General features: G+C 44.1%; 2 protein-coding genes across 5 annotated transcripts in view; one reads left to right on the top strand and one right to left on the bottom strand.

Moving 5' to 3' along the window:
- Positions 1 to 4,985, bottom strand: part of TSHR (thyroid stimulating hormone receptor) — a 74,236-nt gene extending 69,251 nt beyond the window's left edge. The window contains exon 1 of the mRNA XM_066612125.1: positions 4,810 to 4,985. Coding sequence (XP_066468222.1) covers positions 4,810 to 4,985 — 176 coding nt within the window. The remainder of the gene's footprint in view (positions 1 to 4,809) is intronic.
- Positions 4,986 to 11,734: 6,749 nt separating this feature from the next.
- CEP128 (centrosomal protein 128) overlaps positions 11,735 to 18,982 on the top strand; it is a 226,961-nt gene continuing 219,713 nt past the window's right edge. For 3 of the 4 annotated variants that reach the window (XM_066612122.1, XM_066612120.1, XM_066612124.1), the window contains exon 1: positions 11,735 to 11,855. The gene's annotated coding sequence lies outside the window, so the exon portion shown is untranslated. The remainder of the gene's footprint in view (positions 11,856 to 18,982) is intronic. The other variant, XM_066612121.1, reaches the window with a different exon arrangement.

The raw sequence follows: 18,982 nt of genomic DNA, 5'->3' as shown, positions 1-18,982 counted from the left end.
CTCCCCCCTCCTTGGATGCAAAAGAAAAATATTAACCCTTCCCTGATACCAGGCTGGACCTTCCCTGCTGCTCGTCTAGTCTGAATGATGGCCCCACAAGGTAAGTGTAAACAAGCACACCATTATTATTATTATTATTATTATTATTATTATTATTATTATTATTAACAATATAAATATATCGCTTTTCAACAAAAAAGTTCACAAAGTGGTTTACAGAGAAAATCAAACAGACAACTAATGGCTCCCTGTCCCAAAAGGGCTTACAATCTAAAAAGATGCAAAAGAACACCAGCAGACAGCCACTAGAAAAGACAGTGCTGGGGTGAGGAGGGCCAGTTATTCTCCCCCTGCTAAAGAAAAGAAAAGCACCCACTTAAAAAGTGCCTCTTACCCAGTTAGCAGAGATTTACACAGGCAGACTCGAGTCTGCATGCATGGAGATGCGTGCTGAGTCAAGGGACCCTTGACTTGACTGTTTTTCCGAGTTTTCCATGCACATGACTCACAAGTTCACAAAAGACATGCATTTTCACAACTCGAGTCTGAGTCACCTGACTCAAGTTTCCATCTCTGGATCCAGACAACTCACCAGAACTGGATAGTGGGATTGCCATTAGGTGCGGGATAGGTAAACCCAGAAACCAAGACAGATGAATAACAAGTACAAACATTTCCAAGAGATTTTTAAAAATATATAGAAGGAAAAACAGTTTTAAAAGAGTGTTTGTTCAATACATCATAAGAGCCTATGGGGTAAGAAACTGAACCAGAACACACCCATCTAGTTAACCCTAAATAGGCTCATTCCCGACTGTTGTTGGTTTTGCAGCTAAAGCAATACTCATATATGATTCAGTTTTCAGACTGGTTTCTTATCTACCTTCTGTCTACAGCTGTCTTCTTTGTCCTGCACCAGCTCCCTTTTCCAAGTACAGTACCAGCTTTCTCTGGTTCCTTCTTTTTCCAAGCAACTCCCATGCTTTGATTCAGCCCAACTTATATGCAAAAACACTGACCCTTCCTCCCAATGTTACCCAATCCAGAATTGCCAATGTTAAATTTTGTTTTTCCAAAAAGATGTTTTTAACTTATTTTCCAAAGCCTCCTCCCTCTGGTCTTTCAATTTTTTTTTTCTGACCAACACTTTTGGTTTCTCTTTCCTCTGCTGACCTTTTAAGCTTTCTGCCTAAAGCTGCTCTGAAGCCAACCAGAACATTTCTGTCCCCTCTCTGGTAACCAGTTTACAAGCCTGCTGGTTTCTGGGTCATACAGCCCAATTTTATCTACCGCAGGCCCCCCGCCCACAAGTTGATCTCACAGATAAGTCGAGGACAGGTTTTGAACAAGAATCATAGAATTTTCTATGACCCGTGGATAAGTTGGGGGTTAAACTTAGGGGGGGCGTCTGACTAAAGTTTTGACTGATTTTACCCGAGGCCAGATCCTGAAAAATAACTTACCACTAATTGTTACCTCAGAACTGTACAGTCTCTAATTTATTAAAAACAGAAAAAGATCATAAGAGACATTTTTATTCTTTTAAAATTCTGGTCTTCACCATCTTTTTGTAAACACTATCCATGCACTGTAAACAACACACCAGTAGAACAGTGGTTCCCAACCTGGGATTCTTGTACTCCCAGGGACACGCAACAGGACCTTTAGGGGTACCTGAAAAAGAATGGCATAATGGCAGAAAAAGCAGGTCGTGCTCCAGAATGCTTTGCAGAGCTAGCAAGGCAGGAAGGGAGGTAGCTAGTTGGCTGTGAAAGCCCCACCAATAGCTAGTTTTTGATCATCTATGAACCAGTGATTGAAAACCAGCACAGTAAAAAAGCTGAAACATAATATGGAAAGTGATCAATCACCCAGAATTTCTCAGCACACTTCTGGTGCAAAACAGTGCAAAGGCAGAGTCGTCTGTTCTTCAAACAGATAAAAAGAGAAAACGCTGTCATAAATACATGAAGTCTGGGCTTTCATATGGAGGAGATGAGGGCTTGTATTATTAATTACAAACATTTTGCTAATATGAAGGGTACAATTTATGGAAATGGGCCGCCAAGGGATATGCAAGTGAAAAAGGTTGGGAACCACTGCAGGAGATCCACGAATCAAATCCACCTTTAAGGTGTCTGGTGTGTTAAGCCAGAAGCTCTACGTAGGTACAACATACAACCCATAACACATAATTGGGAATGTGCAATTCAATTCACTGCATATATTTGCAACCCTTTTTACTCAGAAGTAGACCCACTGCTTTCCATGGGTGTTATTCTTAAGTAATGGTGCATTGAATTGTAGCCTGGGACTTTGCTTCAAATGGAAAGGAGGAGCCCATCCTGGTGTTGAAAAAAAACAGATCTCTGCTAAATGCAAAACAGAAGCAGGCTGCAACAGCATTTGCAAAATGGAACAGAGGAGAACAAAAGGTTAACTTTGGCTGTAATTTCCCTACAAAGTTACTATAGAAACTAATCTCTGCATTGCTTCTAATGACCTGCTTGAGCAAGAAACAAACTTTTCAGAGTTGAAAAGCTCTGCCCTCTGATTGACCCGGAGATAAGGTGAAGTGATAATTGGAGCTGGATTACTTAGCAAAAATTTTATTAACTATAGGTGACTATCTAGGGTATCTTTCCCAACCCCACCCAAACAGCCACATCACCAGAACACATGCTGTATCCTATGGGAGGGGCAGTCCCAGAGGTCTCCTCTGGGTAAGGGAATGTTTGCAACCATCTGATGCGGCAATCGATGCAGCGACTTTGCTGGTGCAAGTCCAAATGAATCCAGGAAGGCGGATCAAGGGGGATATTCATGGCAATGCAATCTTCAATAAAGCCCCCTTCTTGGCCTTGACACACCCATTCCCACCCTATTCTGCCCTCTGCTCATGCCCTGCATCATCAGCACCAGAACTTATCAGAGGCTGCTGGCATGCAGCGGTGGTTACTCACCACTTGTGGCAGTGGCCCAGCTGTGGAGAATGGCAGCTGTGGAGAATGGCAGGTCGCCTTTTGTGACCGCCATAAACACACCGCACTGCTGGAACTCAAGTTCTGTCAGTGCAGCAGGCCCATAGAATTGAGCCCTTATTCACATTAGTGTGAGGTAACCGTAGGACCTGGCATTTTAAATGTAAACTGGTTTTATTCATAGATAACACTATATCTATTTTCTTTTCATTTCCTACTTACATACCATCTAAATTTAGTACATAGGGTACTAGCCACTGCTAGATGAGGGCACTCATAGGTTATCTTTCATTACTTCCATGATGCATCATTCAAAACTACTTTGGAGGAAACAAAGCCCAATTAACAGCTGTAATATCTGGAAAGATCAAAGCAAGCCCAACACAGTAAACAAATTCTTTAGCCATTACTGAAGCACTTATAGGCAGCTGGAAAAAGAAGCCAATTAGCCCTGGAGTTTTCAAAGGTAAAGCACCTCTTTCTCTGTCCTTCACCGTGGCTCTCAAAAGTGCTTTACAGGCCCCAAATACAGAACACACAGAGTAAGTAAGGTCTGAATGGTCAGATCTGAGACATTTCAGAAAAGGTCCACTATGATTTAAGTCAAAGCCCCTGGCAAAGAACACCTTGCTAAATAAAGTGCTTAGAACCATTATCCTGCTACTGGATCTGGGGACCAATAACATCTTCCCTTGCCAGGTTTTCAGGTAAACAGAAGTTGTGCATCATCTGTAGAAACAGTAGCAGAAAGATGGCTGTTTTCAGTTGCCATTCCCTCCTGGGATGGCACTATGTACAGTGGTGCATAGTGTTGCCACACTGCCCACCTGAAGGCCACTGTCCCCAGAAATCGAGAGAAAATAACTCTTTGGGAACAGCTGACCATTATCTAAACTCAGGGTGGACAAATCCTGGCTCAGGGATCATTTGCATCCTTCAGGGACCCCCAATCCAGCCCATTGATCCTCTGGCCCATCGGAGACTGTTGAAGCCTGCTCTGGCCCACAACTGCTAGTCATGACCTCTAGATGCGAGCTGCAGGCCGAGTTAGAGCAAGGCGTTTTACAGACTCCTTGTGTTTTCTGCTTTACCTGGGCATAATTTTAACCTCCCCCCATTGCCTCTTAGGTCTCCATGTGTTTCTGGCTTGGTCTGTATGTTTTCAATGTGTAAGAGGTGTGTGGCAAACAGTTCATAGTTCTCATGTGGTTCTACATGCCTGTATTATAGTTCTCTTGTGTATTATAAATAAGCTCAGTAAAATTCATTCGTTCATTCAAGTTCCCTCTCTAAAGTATTCATTTATGCAAATTTATTCATACTTGAAATGTAAATTAATTCTTTTTTCCCTCAGCCCCTGACACAGTGTCAGAGAAATAATGTGGCCCTCCTGCCAAAACGTTTGCCAACCGCTGCGCTATACAATACAGTGGGACCTCTGTATCTGTGGGGGTGCCATTCCAGAACCGGGGTCCCAGTATAAATGTACTTAAATTTTTTTTTTTTTAAAGCGGCAAAACTGGCGTTCCTATCTTGGTATGGCAAAACCACGCATTTTACAAGGCTCTCAGGGTTAAAAATAGCTCAAAAGACCCACTTCTAGGTTGCATGAAGGTGCCTCTCTCCTCCCAGAATGCATCAAGATAGACGCTATACCGCATCCAGCCACTAGATGGGCTAAATGTAATGGAATATAATGCTGGTTTTGATAGGATTCGGCTGTTAATCTGAGTTCACCCATCCTGGAAGAAAGTGTGTCCCATCCAACCACAATCACTCCAAGTCATATCAACATACTGCTCCACCCCCGTAATATGCATATACTCACAAAGTCTGGGTGCCCTGTGGGAGGTTGGGGATGAAACGTATCTCTGTGCAGGTGATTTTGTAGCGGTCCCAATCGGAGCAGTCACACAGGGAGGAAGGGCATGTTTCAGAGCCTCTACTTCTCAGTCCCATTTCCAGCAAGAGCAGCAGCTGAAGGAACTTCTGTGACCACAGCATCTTCCAGAGCCTGTTGCTGCAAGCTACTTCATTCCCCTGTATGATCCTTCTCCATAGAAAGGAGAGAAGAGGGAACTCAACCTTTCTCTGAATGATGGGCCGCTCAGATACCAGCAGTTGAGAAAACCACCTCCACTTGATTCTCTCTTAAACAAGAACAGAAACAAGCAATCAGCACAAATTTTAAAAGGCCATTCTAAAAAGAGACATATTTAATTCCCCTGCATGATCTTTCTCCATACAAAAGAGAGAAGAGGCAACTCAACCTTTCTCTGAACCACAGGCAGCCTGCTTCTCTCTCTCCTCTTTTGATTCTCCCAAAACACGAATAAGTGGTTAATCCTCCTTTTTTTAAACACCATTATAAAAAAAATCAACACACACACACAGTTTATTCCCCTGTATGATCTTTCTCCATAGAAAGGAGAGGAGAGGTAACTCAACCATTCCCTAAATTTAAACAGTAACAGAAACAAAGTCCAGCACAAATTAAAAAAGACATGCTAGACATACAAATTCCCTTCACTTTCTTCCAAGCTAAATGGATCTGGTCCCATCAAAGAATTCCCTTATTCACTAATACCAGTCCCAGTAGCACCAGCTCCAACTTTCTATCCCAGATAGATCCATGGTGCTCCATACACTGAGATACTTGCCAGTAGACATTCTGCCCTTTACTTTCTCATACACAATTCTTTGGCAGACTGATTCCTTAGATGGTGAATTGCTCAACACTCAGGACTCTCCCATAGACTACACTTTCCTCCAACAGCCCAACCCAGTCTTGGTGGCTACCTTCTTGTGCAATTCTCAACTCCCCATCAACATCTCCTTCTCACAGGCCTATTTAAAAGTAAAACCCTTAAAAGAAAAACAAAACACAACTGACCAGAATCCAAGAATCCGAGAATTCCGTTCAAGTTGTCTGATGAAAAGAAAAGAGGGGGCACAGTTATATCTTTCCTGAGCTATTATGCCAGAGCATGTTTTATTATGGACAGATGATGCAGTAATTGAAAATGATAGCCCCTTTGATCAAGAATATATAACCTTTCAATTTAATCCGATGCCGTTGGTAAAGAAAGCAGATTGTCCAAATGATGTCCAATGCCATCATTTACTATCATGTATTTTGAGAGTGTGGGATAGTTCAATTTTAAATCCATCAAAGCCTCTAGCAGTTTCAATTTGTGACTCAAAATTAAATTTGCAAGGAAAGAAGAGTCATTTTAAATACTGGGGAAAGGTAGGATTTATGAGGATCTGATTGTAAATAATAACTCCTGTCACTTCAAAATAAGATGTCTGACGAAGCTGTAAAGTGGCTTGAAAGTTTAAGACATCACCTTATAACATAGTTAAAGCTAAGAGCAGGAAATGTGTTGGAAGATATTGTCGTAATAAAACAATTCAAAAAAGACTGTTAATAAATCTAACTTTCCAAAATGTGTAAATTATAGTTTAAGTGAAAATGTGAACCAGAACAGCTTTAAACATGAATGATTACGCATACAGGATTTAAGTACTCTTTGAAACATGGAGTGATCTCTAGAAAGATTTTCTTTACATGCAAATGTAAGAGAAAATTTTTATAAATTAATGGTGCAATATGATAGTGCATAGGTATATAATCTCCTTACTTAGCAAGCTAAGTAAACCAAACAGCATCTATAGCCTAATCTACTGGAAATATGAATCTTCAGCAAGTACTGTACTTTCAGTATTGGTGGCAAAGCTATTATTGAGATTGGCATTATTCTGATCAGCACAACAATGGGGTTGAAATTTGCTTAACTCCTTTCCTGTTTTAACAGCTGACACCAAAATTATGAGATTGTCTTATTGTAAGGAAATTATTGCCAGTGGTATAGCTAAGGAGGGGGTAGCAGTTGCACCAGGCATCAAGCTTTAGGGGGGCAACAAACTGAGCTTGGCACTAGTGACCAAAATTGTGAAGGTATGTATGAATAATACCATCATGTTATATATCATTGGAAAGGTAATTTAATGCAGAATGCAATGAAAGAAACTGCATTAGAATATCTGTATTCTATCAAAAGTTATGGCCAACTAACCAGAAAATGAAAACACAACTGCCTTATAGAACAAAAAGTGAATTTTCTTACCTCAAAACTGACCTATGAGACTGAATGTTCTGAGAGCCAATGACGTATTGTTATGTTATTGACATGTTGCAATGACATGTTATTATGATACAGCATGAAACTAATAAGCTGTTAATATGAGTCAGCTCTCATTTCCATGTATCATAATACAATTACCCCTGCTAACTGGGTAAAAAGGCATTTTTTCAAGTGGTGCCCTCTTATCTTTAGTAAGGGGAGAATAACCATCCCTCTTCACCCCAGCACAGTGTCTCAAACTGATGCAGGAAACACTTTTTATGTATTTACTTTGATTTTGTCGGCGGGGGGGGGGGGGGAGAGCTACAAATCTTGTTTGACGGCAGGTAGCAGATAGATGCTTTAGCTATGCCACTAACTGGGGGGAGGCAGCAGAGCAAGTATGTGGCAAGCTGCTAGGGGGAGGAGATGGGTTCCTTCCAATTTTCACTTTTTAAAAAGCCCGGACGTGACTTCACTTCCAGTTGTGACATCACTTCTGGGGCAACATTTTCAACTTGGCACCGGGCTACATGATCATTAGCTATGCCACTGATTATTGCTGATATGGTTGTTGCAGCTAAGATATTTACTTTATATAATTATAAATAATTTTGGGTTTATGAAACAAAACATTCAAATTACCAAAAAGTTTGACAAGGTTCTCCAAATGGGTTTGTTACCCAGATAGCAAATCAAGAAGTAATCGTTCCCTAGCACTGCCTTGTACTTTATTCTGTCTGCCCTCTCTGATCTCTCCATCTGTTGTCCCCTCCATCCAAATACTGGAGGTTTGCTTACCACCCCATTAAAAACAAAACCCAAGAAAACTCCTGCTTGTATGTTTGTTTGTCTGTTGTGGCAGGGCTCACCTTTAATGTCTGCATGCCAGGCAAAAATTTAACAGGTGAAGTTTTTCCCTCTCATGTAGATAGAGCAGTGGTTCAAAAACTTTTTAGCATCAGGATCCACTTTTTAAAACAACACTCCATCAGGACCCACATATGTTTACCAGGCATTAAAAAAGGGAGATCTAGAAATAAATAATATTTTATTTATATATCCATAAGTAATAATGACCAGAAAACGACCCTTAAACTTTATGTCCCTATATCTACACTTGCTTGCAAGCTGCAGGGGTTGCAAATTCTTTGCAGTGTAATTAGCAGCTACAGCATTCTGATTTTTCAAAAACCTCAGGGCTTGAGGCAATTATCATGTTATCCAATCCTTCCATCACCCTTTGGCGACCCACCAAAAATCAAATCGAAATCCATGAGTGGGTAGGTCCCAACCCACAGGTTTAGGAACCACTGAGATAGAGGAATGTGGGAGGAAGAATCATCCCTGCTGAATCCTCATAATCCTCAATATGAGGACATCTGCTTAATTTTCATATGATGAATTCACCTGTGGTAGCAACAAGGAAATCTTCCTCCTTGGAGCTCATAAGAACAGCTGTGCTGAAACAGGCCATAGGTCCATCTAGTCCAGCTTCCTGTATCTCACAGTGACCCACCAGATACCTCAGGGAGCACACAAGACAACAAGAGACCTGCATCCTGGTGCCCTCCCTTGCATCTGACATTTTGGCATAGTCCATTTCTCAAATCAGGAGGTTGCACATCATGGCTTGTAACCCATGATGGACTTTTCCTCCAGAAATTTGTCCAATCACCTTTTAAAAGGTATCCAGGTCAGATGCCATCACCACATCATGTGGCAAGGAGTTCCACAGACTAGGTAACGAAATATCTCCACCTGTTGGATTCACCTGCCTAGGAATGGGTGAAGCTTCCCCTGCCTGACATTCTGCAGCTACCAGGGGCGCAGAAGCCCCGCCATGGAAGGTTTCCCGTGCATCTCATAAGAGGATCTAGGCTGCCTCTCCAGGCGTTCCCACGAGTGCCTGCACATCCCTTCCCCGCGCTGCAGTTGCAGTGACAACACGAGACGCGCTCCTGCTCACCGGGACTCAACAGTTCCTGAGAGCCGCTGCCTGGACAAGGAGCTCCTCCATCCTCTGATCTACTGGGTGGAGAGGCTGCGAAGACCCTTCCCCAACTCCCAAGGGGGCAACTGGGGCGCCACCAGCCACTTGCAGTCCGTCCCACGGTGCTGGGACCTTTGCAAGAAGTCCGCTACTCAACACCAACCTTCATTCCTATCCACCCGCGGAGGCTTCAAGATTGACCTTCGGTTGCCATCTAGTGGCTGCTATTGAGACTGCATGAAGCACCAACCTCCCCATTAAAATCCACACTAGGACAGTGTTTCTCAAATTGTGGGACCCACTAGATAGGTCGCGAACCAATTTCAGGTGGGTCCCCATTCATTTCAATATTTAATTTCGAATACAATAGACTTGATGCTACCAGGGTATGTGACTGCATTTTGGAAAGTGTTACCGACCTGTACTTTTAACAGGCTACTATGTATGCATGTTGGCAACCTTCAGTCTCGAAAGACTATGGTATCGCGCTCTGAAAGGTGGTTCTGGAACAGCGTCTAGCTACTATGTATATTCTTTTAACAATGATAATCACTCCTGGGTAAGTGTGGGTAGGATTGCAGCCTAGGATTGTTAAAAATTTTCCTACTTGATGGCGTCACTTGCAGTCATGACATCACTTCTGGTGAGTCCCGACACATTCTCATTCTAAAAAGGTGGGTCCTGGTGCTAAATGTGTGAGAACCACTGAACTAGGACAGTGTTTCTCAACCAGTGGTACAAGTACCACTTCTGTCCCCCAAGTGAGCCCCCCCCCCCCCCCGCCTCTTCTTCCCTGAGCCATCAAGTGCTTTGTGAGATTATTTTTTTTAAAAGGCATTGTGGCCTAGCAATGCCTCACAGGGGATCCAAATATTTCTCTTCAAGGAAGTGCTTTATGTCAGTGTTTCTCAATGTTTGTTCCCCACTGTACCACTTCACTTGATCCACTTATTCAAAGTACCACCAGAACTAATTGGCAATGACATCAATGGTTGGGAGGCCAGATGTGATGCAGCAAACACATCCAAAGAGTCTCAGGATGGACAGAAAGGCTTTTTTGAGTGCAGAAAGGTATGTTTTGGTGCCTCCTATGCTGTTTGTTGTGTTGCGGTCTCACTGCTGGGTAGCAGGTATCCAGGGGTCCCGTGGGTACAGGGTGACTGGATACAATGGAGGACAGAGTGCCTATACCTTTAACCTTTGTATAGAAGAGGGAATTTTGGCAGGTGCAGTTGAACTTGGAAGGGTTTAAAAAGTTGCACATGCCAAAATTCCCTCTTCTATACAGTGGTTAAAGGTGTAGGCACTCTGTCCTTCATTGTATCTGGTCACCCTGCCCACCAGACACCACCTCAAGGACCACTAGTGGTGCCCGGACCACTGGTTGAGAAACACTGCTTTACACCCTTCCAACAAGTCTGCCAAACTGGTTGCAAAACTGCTGTCATGTCAATTAACCTGTGCGAAGGAGCAGCAAACTCAACCCTGCTGCTGAAGGGGGAGCAGCAGCATCCTACTTATTCTCTCCTGCTTTTCTGCACCCTACTTAAGAAGGGGGTTACTACCTGTACTGACCACAGGAGCATAAGAGGTGGCATTGGCTACTCACTTGCATGACTTTAAAAGGGAAACAGCATGCATAGATCTATCAGTTTCATGACATGATGGTTCAATGGGGCATCCAGGTTAACAGCCCAATCCTATGCTTGCCTACTCAGAAGTAAGTCGCACTGAGTTCAGTTGGGCTGACTCCCAGGAAAGTATGTATAGGATTGCAGCCTCCTAATCCTATGGCTGTCTACTCAGAAGTAAGTTCAGTACAGTCAGTGGATCTTACTCCCAGGAAAGTGAGGACAGGATTGCAGCCTAAAGCAGCAGTTGCATGACTTCATGTGCAGATCTAGCAAGACTGCTCTTGTTTTCTTATGGCTGAAGCCATAAGCAAGATGATCCAACCAACCACATCACTCCCTTCCCAAACACAAATTATCACCCAGCTGGTAGTGCTTTCAAAGGGTTTCTTCTCTAATGAAGCTCCTTGCCACAGGATGTGGTGCTGGCGTCTAGCCTAGACGCCTTTAAAAGGGGATTGGACAAGTTTCTAGAGGAAAAATCCATTATGGGGTACAAGTCATGATGTGTATGCGCAACCTCCTGATTTTAGAAATGGGCTTTGACAGAATGCCAAATGCAAGGGAGGGCACCAGGATGCAGGTCTCTTGTTATCTGGTGTGCTCCCTGGGGCATTTGGTGGGCCGCTGTGAGATACAGGAAGCTGGACTAGATGGGCCTATGGTCTGATCCAGTGGGGCTGTTCTTATGGCCCTTTAAGAAGTGGGCGCGGCCTCGCCTATTCAGCCACCCTTCGCTAATGCTTGTTCACCCGGCTGGGGCGTGAGAATCTTGGGAAATGTAGTTCTTCCTCCGCAAAGTGGTAAGAGGCTTTTGGGAGGTTTAAACTACAATTCCCATCATGTGTCAGGTTGTTCCAGATTGGATGTCGTGGGGCATTTCGGGAAGTGTAGTTCTTTCGCCTCTCCTGACTAAGGGAGGCTTTGGGAAGCGCAAACTACGATTCCCGCAATGCACAGCGAGAGGGGCCTCTGCCGCCTTGTGGGGCCGCGCTCACTCTGTGGCAGGGCGGCTAGTTCAAGTTGCCATAGCGGCGGAGGTGGGTTGGGAGGCGTTTCTGTGCCGGGCAGTTGACGCTGGAGGCGTCGGGGAGACATGGCGCGGTTCTGAGGGCTCTCCCAGGTGAGGGGAAGGGCGGGGCGGGCTGGACCCGTGTGGTGGGACCGTCCCAGGGGTCTTGGGGTGCTGGGGGAGACCCACCGCCCAGACCTCGTGGCTGCCCTTTGGGGTAGCGCTGTGTGGGGCTGGGGGGGCAAAGCTCCAGAGGGGACAACTCTTAGGCTGCAGGCTTGCAAGGGAGCAGGAGCCATGGATCTACACTATTTCTTTACTCAAGGTGGCATTAGCCTGTGGAACTCCTTGCCACAGGATGCGGTGATGGCATCTGGCCTGGATGCCTTTAAAGGGGGACTGGATAGACTTCTGGAGGAAAAGCCCATCACAGGCTACAAGCCGTGATGGGGATGTGCATGTAACTCACCTGTGGAACTCCTTGCCACAGGATGTGGTGATTGCAGCTGACCCGGATGCCTTTAAAGGGAGACTGGACAGACTTCTGGAGCAAAAGTCCATCATGGGTTACAAGCCGTGATGGGGATGTGCATGTGGAACTCCTTTTCACAGGATGTGGTGATGGCATCAGACCTGGATGCCTTTAAAAGGGGATTGGACTGATTTCTGGAGGAAAAATCCATTACAGGTTACAAGCCATAATGGGTATGTGCAACCTCCTGATTTTAGAAGTAAGCCAGCTCAGAATGCCAGATGCAAGGGAGTGGCCCCAGGATACAAGTATCTTGTCTTGTGTGCTCTCTGAAGCATCTCATGGGCCACTGTGAGATGCAGAAAGTTGGACTAGATGGGCCTTTGGCCTGATCCAGTGGGACTTTTCTTATGTTCTTACACCTGTGTAAACCCGCATAGGATTGCATGTCAGGCTGCAATCCTATATACACACTCTCCTGTGAGCCCAGTTGACACAATGAAACTTATTTATAAGTAGACATGCATAGTTAGTCTGGGGTGGCCAGCCTTTTGGCTTTAGGGCTCCTGGACCTGTAACAATTGTGTAGAGAGGGAAATTTTCAGCAGGTGCAGCTTGTCATCTAACAGGTTTCTCAAACAGGTTCCCACCAGTGTTTCTCAACGTTTGTCTGCCATTGTCCACTTCACATGGTCCACCTATTCTTAGTTCCACTGGAAGTAACTGGTGATGACATCACTGCAAGTTACTTCTGGTTGAGAGGCTAGATATGATGCAAAAAACACCAGTAAGAGGCTCAAGTGTGGAAAAGCATGCTTTGGAACCTCCTACCTCTGCTTGTTATGTTGTGTTCCTGGTTTCGGTGTCAGTCGGCATGTGTCCAGCGGTTCCACAAGAACCACAGGTAGGACCCATATCACTGGTTGAGAAACACTGCTCTACACAATTGTTAAAGGTCCAGTAGCCCTAAAGTTGAAAGGTTGGCCACAACCCTTGTGTTTGTCTGTATAGGAAACGCACCTTGAAAGCACAATGGGTCCAAGTTCATGCCGCAGTAAATCTTTTCTTCTTTGACCTGTCACAAGGAGAATCCCCTTGAAGAAAGAAAAAGGGATTCCTTCCCTGTATGGAAAACAGTTCTTTTGGAAGCTGAATTTTTAAAATGTTATGTCAAAAGTTGTTTTTTTTCCAGAAAGTGAAACTTTCAGAAAGTTTTATTTGTCATAACATTAATTTCCTCCCTCACTTTTGGGTATTGCCAATACTGCCCCTGTCCACAGCTTGGAAAGAGGTCTGGTCCCAAACCTCTAAGCTAGGAATGTCCTCCAGAGTAAATCCTGTTATATACATACTGAATCATTCATGGCCAGAATGTCCATTAAAAATGTCTAAGCTTGAAAGCCATGGTCCAACAAAGTATCTTCCCCTGATATGTCCCTCCCCCATCTGTGGAGGGCGTTCTGAAAGGTTCCATGATCTAAAGATCACTACCATTCCATTCCCCCTCCTTGGAAGAGAGCTGTGTTAAATCCTGTTAACGTCAGTGGGCATACTGCTGGGGAAGACTGCAGTCCTAAGTGTGCTTCCTTGGGAGTCCATTGAGCACAGCTGCACTTAGACCCAATTTTGCAATGATATCCTCATGCTTTCCTAATCTTGTAAGAAGTGTATGAACCCCTTTTGGGATGACAGTTGCCACTGCTTTTCTCTGATTTGTGTTCTAAGGGGACTGCAGAACTGTGGGTGAAATAGCAATTTCAAACCAAATGAGATTGGTACATGGCAAGATTGTTGTGTTGTGGCAAGTTAAACTGATTTGTGTGTTTGCGAATGTTGCAAGGAGAATGCAATTTATATGTAAGACTGAAATCTCCCTTGCCTGACTTGAAAGTGTTTTGCCTTTTTAATGTATTCTATAACGTATATAGGACAATGATTTTCAATCTTTTTCATCTTATGACACACTGGCAAGGCAATAAAATGGTCAAGGCACACCATCAGTTTTTTGACCATTGACAAGGCACACTGGGGGGCTCACATCACCCAATGGCTCTACTAATAAATGACCTTCTCCCAAATTCCCGCGGCACACCTGGGGACCATTTGTGGCACACCTGTATGCCACAGCACAGTGGTTGAAAATGGCTGATATAGGATATAGGAATGTGATGGTATAGTAGTGATCTGCAGCTGTTGCTGTGCTTCTCTGCCACCTGTAGATAGCAAATTTTCTCCATATGGAAGTTTTAAATGCCCTGCTAACCAAAGGGGAGCAAGTGCACCCATTCAGTCAGGTTCCAAAGAATCAGGTTCCATGACTTAGAGTGGACTTCAATATAAAATTGTCTGTTTGTATATGGAGAGTTCTACACATGATTAAAAGTAATTTCTGAACCCTGGGAGCCTTAGGAGTTCTGTGAGGGGACTGCTACTTCTCTGGCTTTGGGGAAAGGCTAAGCATGATGCGCTGATTGGGTCACCACATCCTGTTTCTCCTCCCTCCATGGCTGCACAGAAAGTTATCGGTCACTTCAAGATTCTAGAATTTCTAGAGCAGTAAGTAAAGTTTTACAGCAACTTGTTGAATGTTTGTTTTTCAGCCTTGAGTTTTTGAGAAGGGATATAATTAGGTACAAGCGCTTCCTCTATTGCTCAGAGGTCATTTCTTATTCAGAAATAATGAGATGACGATTGAGTATTGTGAGGCTGAAAAAGAAAAGACTGCAGAGAGTCTTGGAAGTGATCAAACAACATGGTAGCTTTTCTTTAGCTGTCTAGCTGGGTTCTTGTGCAGATTGGTACTGTGTGTGTTGGGTGTGGGGCAGGACTGTGGCTAATAGGCTGCTACAATAGATATAGCATTTCTGGTACAGTTCCAAGAATCCCTTTCTCTCATTGCCTTTAAGCTTTGCTTGTGAGGTTCTTGGTGATGCCCATTGCTGGCATCCTTCAGTCTTGGAAGACTATGGTATCGCGCTCTGAATGGTGGTTCTGGAACAGAGTATCCTCTCCAGTGCGCAAAGCCTGGGTAAAGTAGATATGGAGGATAGACTGTTAACCTTGCAGCAAATCCCCCCTCTTCCCGTCACTGGAATGGTCCAGCGGAAAGGCAGAAGCCAATACGGTTGGTTCCAGCGGCGTCGCAGGAGTTGCCAGAACGTGACTGTGTTCAGCCATGAACTGCCTCAGGGACTCCGGCTCCGGATTTTGCCTTGAGGTTGACTCCTGAAGCCTTTTCCATAACTGGATGTAGCCACAAGGCAGTAGAAGTTTGGGATCAGAGTTTTCCTTCTCTCAGATGAGCTGCCTTCCCAGGCTGAAGAGTCCCATCTACCCGGTGGCTGTTTAATTGCTTCTTACAACAAGTACAGCCAAACTGAGGGCCTATTCTTATCCCCCAGCCCCCAAAGGTTGATGACCATTATGAAAAATGGCATACTAGATAGCCTTTGGCCTGATCCGGCAGGGCTCATAGTCTTTTATTTGCAGTTGAGTTGCAGCAATGAAGTGTGATCAGGGCTGCAACTGACTTATCAAGGTGCAACCTTCTCAAAAGTCTGCTTCTAGCTTTGTCTCCCCTTCATTCTAATTTTTCAACAGTTACATTCTATCTCACTATACTGGCTCAATCCAGAGTCGTTTTTGCAAATAGAGATGTCTGAACGAGATCTCTGTTTGACTCAACTTCCTTTTCCTGTCCATTGCAGGCTGGAGAAGTTGTGGTTTTTTTCCATTTAGTATTTTATGAGCATTGCTTTGCAGCCACTCTGAGCAGTGACTTTCAGAGTGACTGCATTCTGGTAAACCCTGGGGTGCTTTGCAAGTTTACCAGAGGTTCCTCCATAATGAGAAAGTTTTCCCAATAGTATATAATATACAGATGCAGGAACCATAGTGTGGTCTGTGCCCTGTTTTCAGTACATATGAGCCCAACTTACCTTGCCAGTGCCCACTACATATGCAGAGTCTATGCTTATGCCCCAGAATCCTCTATGTGCAGCAAAGATTAAGAACATAAGAACAGCCCCGCTGGATCAGGTCATAGGCCCATCTAGTCCAGCTTCCTGTATCTCACAGCGGCCCACCAAATGCCCCAGGGAGCATACCAGATAACAAGAGACCTGCATCCTGGTGCCCTCCCTTGCATCTGGCATTCTCACATAGTGATTCTCTCATAGATGATTCTGTGGTACTTCCCCAACAGGCAAGTCAATGTGGAAAACATTTTCTAAATGTAGAAAATCTGATATCCACTGATTCGGAGTATTTATTATTCTTTTGCTTTGAAGGAATTTGGTGCACATGTGTGCACTTTTAATGAAAAAGATGAGAACTAGTTTTTAAAAAAGGCTTTTCCTGCATGATATGGAGGTGGAGCATTTATAGTAGATAACGTACTGTTTAGTTTTGCTTTTTTACTATTGGATATAATTTTAGGACGGCTTATTGAAGGAAGCATTTCTATTTTTGTATTTTGAGTTTCATCAGTTTATGGCAAATATAAAGGTGATGTTGTCTTTAAAGTGCCCATATTATAATCTAACTGATGCTCTTAAGTGAAAGCATCCATGAGACACTATTAAGATGTCAGTCTGTTTTATTGTCTATTTTTATAGAAAAGTTTGTGATTCCCCATTGCAACTTCTTTAATATATAAGAGAATACTATCTCTGAGTGGAATGAACAGTAAAATACTGTCCTAGTTTTGGATGAATATAGCCTATTAAGCCAGCTACATTTTTTCCCCTGATTCTATTTAAGTACCCTGTTTTCAGTGCTGCCATTGGCAATGATTTTGAATGAGGTTTTCTTTTGACTCAGCAACAATATGACTTTTCTTTAGAATTAGGCTCTCTCTCTTTTTTTTTTTTTGGTCTTCTTTTTGGAGATGCTGCACTAAAATAGCAGTTTTAAGAAGCTTGACCAAGTTCCAAGGTTTGCTGGCATAGTGAACAGTCCCTAGGACAGGGTGTGCTGATAATATCAAAGCACGTGATGATTTGCGTGTAATGCAGAGAGGTTGTCCGTCCCGGCAATTGTTAATGTTATAGAATAAAAATACAAGGACAGCAGCTCTTAGGAATGAAAACCTGACAGCTGTGAGTGATTGGCAGCAGACCAGGTGCAACTAGTTAATGCATCTCGTGCAACTAGTTAATGCGTATGTCTCTCCTCTTCCTCATAAACACATAGCATATAAGATGTATCTACCTGGAGTTTTCAAGAAGGGAAAAAAGCAGCTACTGAATCAAGAGCTCAAATATCTGCTTCATGGTGCGTAAGAAGCATGGTGAGATTGAACCAGGGCTTCTAGTGCTGGCATGAGGGAATTTCCTGCCTAAGGCAGGGGTTTGGACTAGATGACCTATTAGGCCCCTTTTAACTCTATGATTCTGTGAATCCCCTGTCTTCTTTTTCTGCCCATGTGCTCATATAATTTAGGGTCCAATCCTATTTGACCCTAGTACAAGTGGTGCTGGGTGTTGCAAATGTACTGTAAGGCACATCTGTGACACCCAGAGAGGAGGGGCTGCTGGTGCTTGGGCAGTGTGAGTCAGCGTTGAACCTCAGTGTCATGTGGAGGGCCAGCCAGCCCTTCAGGGCTGGCCGGCGGTATTTATTTTTGGCGGGGGGGGCAGGCAGGGTGTGGGCAAAATGGGGTGGGGGAGGATGGGACAGGATGGGTCAGTAGCCTGGCACCAAAATTGTATGGGAGCGCTCCTGGCTCAGCTGTGGACTTCCAATATCACCTACCCCTGCACACATGCAATCATGCCTGGCTTGGTGGTGTCATTCCAGAGACAGGCTATGGAAACTGCTCAGGGACAATCTGAGCAGTCTGGCAATAATGTTAGTAGCAATTTCTTTGCTAGATCTGGAGATCATCAAGAGCGGGATAGTAGCTCCTGATAGTTTGGCAGATCTGATAAGACAGTTATCGTCTAGATCGCAAAGTTGTTGGACTATTTGAGTTTTACTATAGTTGGTTATGGATACCACAAATGACTCTTTAACAGAAGGTAGCATACTGTTTGTTTTAAAAGAAGCCATGATGAGGCTTTTGTTGAAAATGTCTTTTGTTTGGGGCAAGGTTCTCAAGTGTGTGATAGTGGCTCAATTCCAAATATTTCAGGGCAAATGGATAATTGAAGTCTTGTTCAGACTCAATTTTGGCCTGGTTTGGGAAATGAGAAAGTTTAGGATGACCTGTGCTGAGAGTTAGACAGGGAAGTGAGCACCTGTTGGTTTTGCTGGACCTCTCAGTGCCTTCCTGAGACCAGCAGCCATGGTATGCATTTGGGCTGTCTGGCCAGGGTGGGATTAGAGGTGGCTGTGCTGTGGTGATTTTTCCTAGTTCTAGTTGTAGGTAGGGTTGATGCCCTCTCCCAATTCTTTATTTACCCTTCATCAGGCTCCATGGTTGTGGAGGAGATCTGACAGGGAATCTGATGGTCAAATCCTACCCCCCCACCCCCTGTGAATGCAGCCATGTTACATCTTGCCGGCAAGCTACATCTTGAGCTGCATCTTGCCGGAGAGATGGCAGTTGCAGAGGTCTCCTCTGGTAAGGGAACACTTCATCCCTTACCTTGAGGCTGTGTTGTGGCTGTATTGGTGCTGGAAAATTGGACAGGATTGGGTCTTACAGCTTATACGACTGATCTACCTTCTATAGGAAAGGGTGCAGCTGTAACACCAGCATAAGCTGGGCAAAAGCGCACACCTGTCCACAACTGCTATTGGCAGGATGGTGGTGGAGCTGCGG

This window comes from Tiliqua scincoides, chromosome 1, assembly GCF_035046505.1.
Source record: "Tiliqua scincoides isolate rTilSci1 chromosome 1, rTilSci1.hap2, whole genome shotgun sequence".
In the NCBI taxonomy this organism is placed as follows: domain Eukaryota; kingdom Metazoa; phylum Chordata; class Lepidosauria; order Squamata; family Scincidae; genus Tiliqua; species Tiliqua scincoides.
The sequence above is the reverse complement of the archived record's forward strand: the minus strand, read 5'-3'. Positions and strand labels throughout refer to the sequence as shown.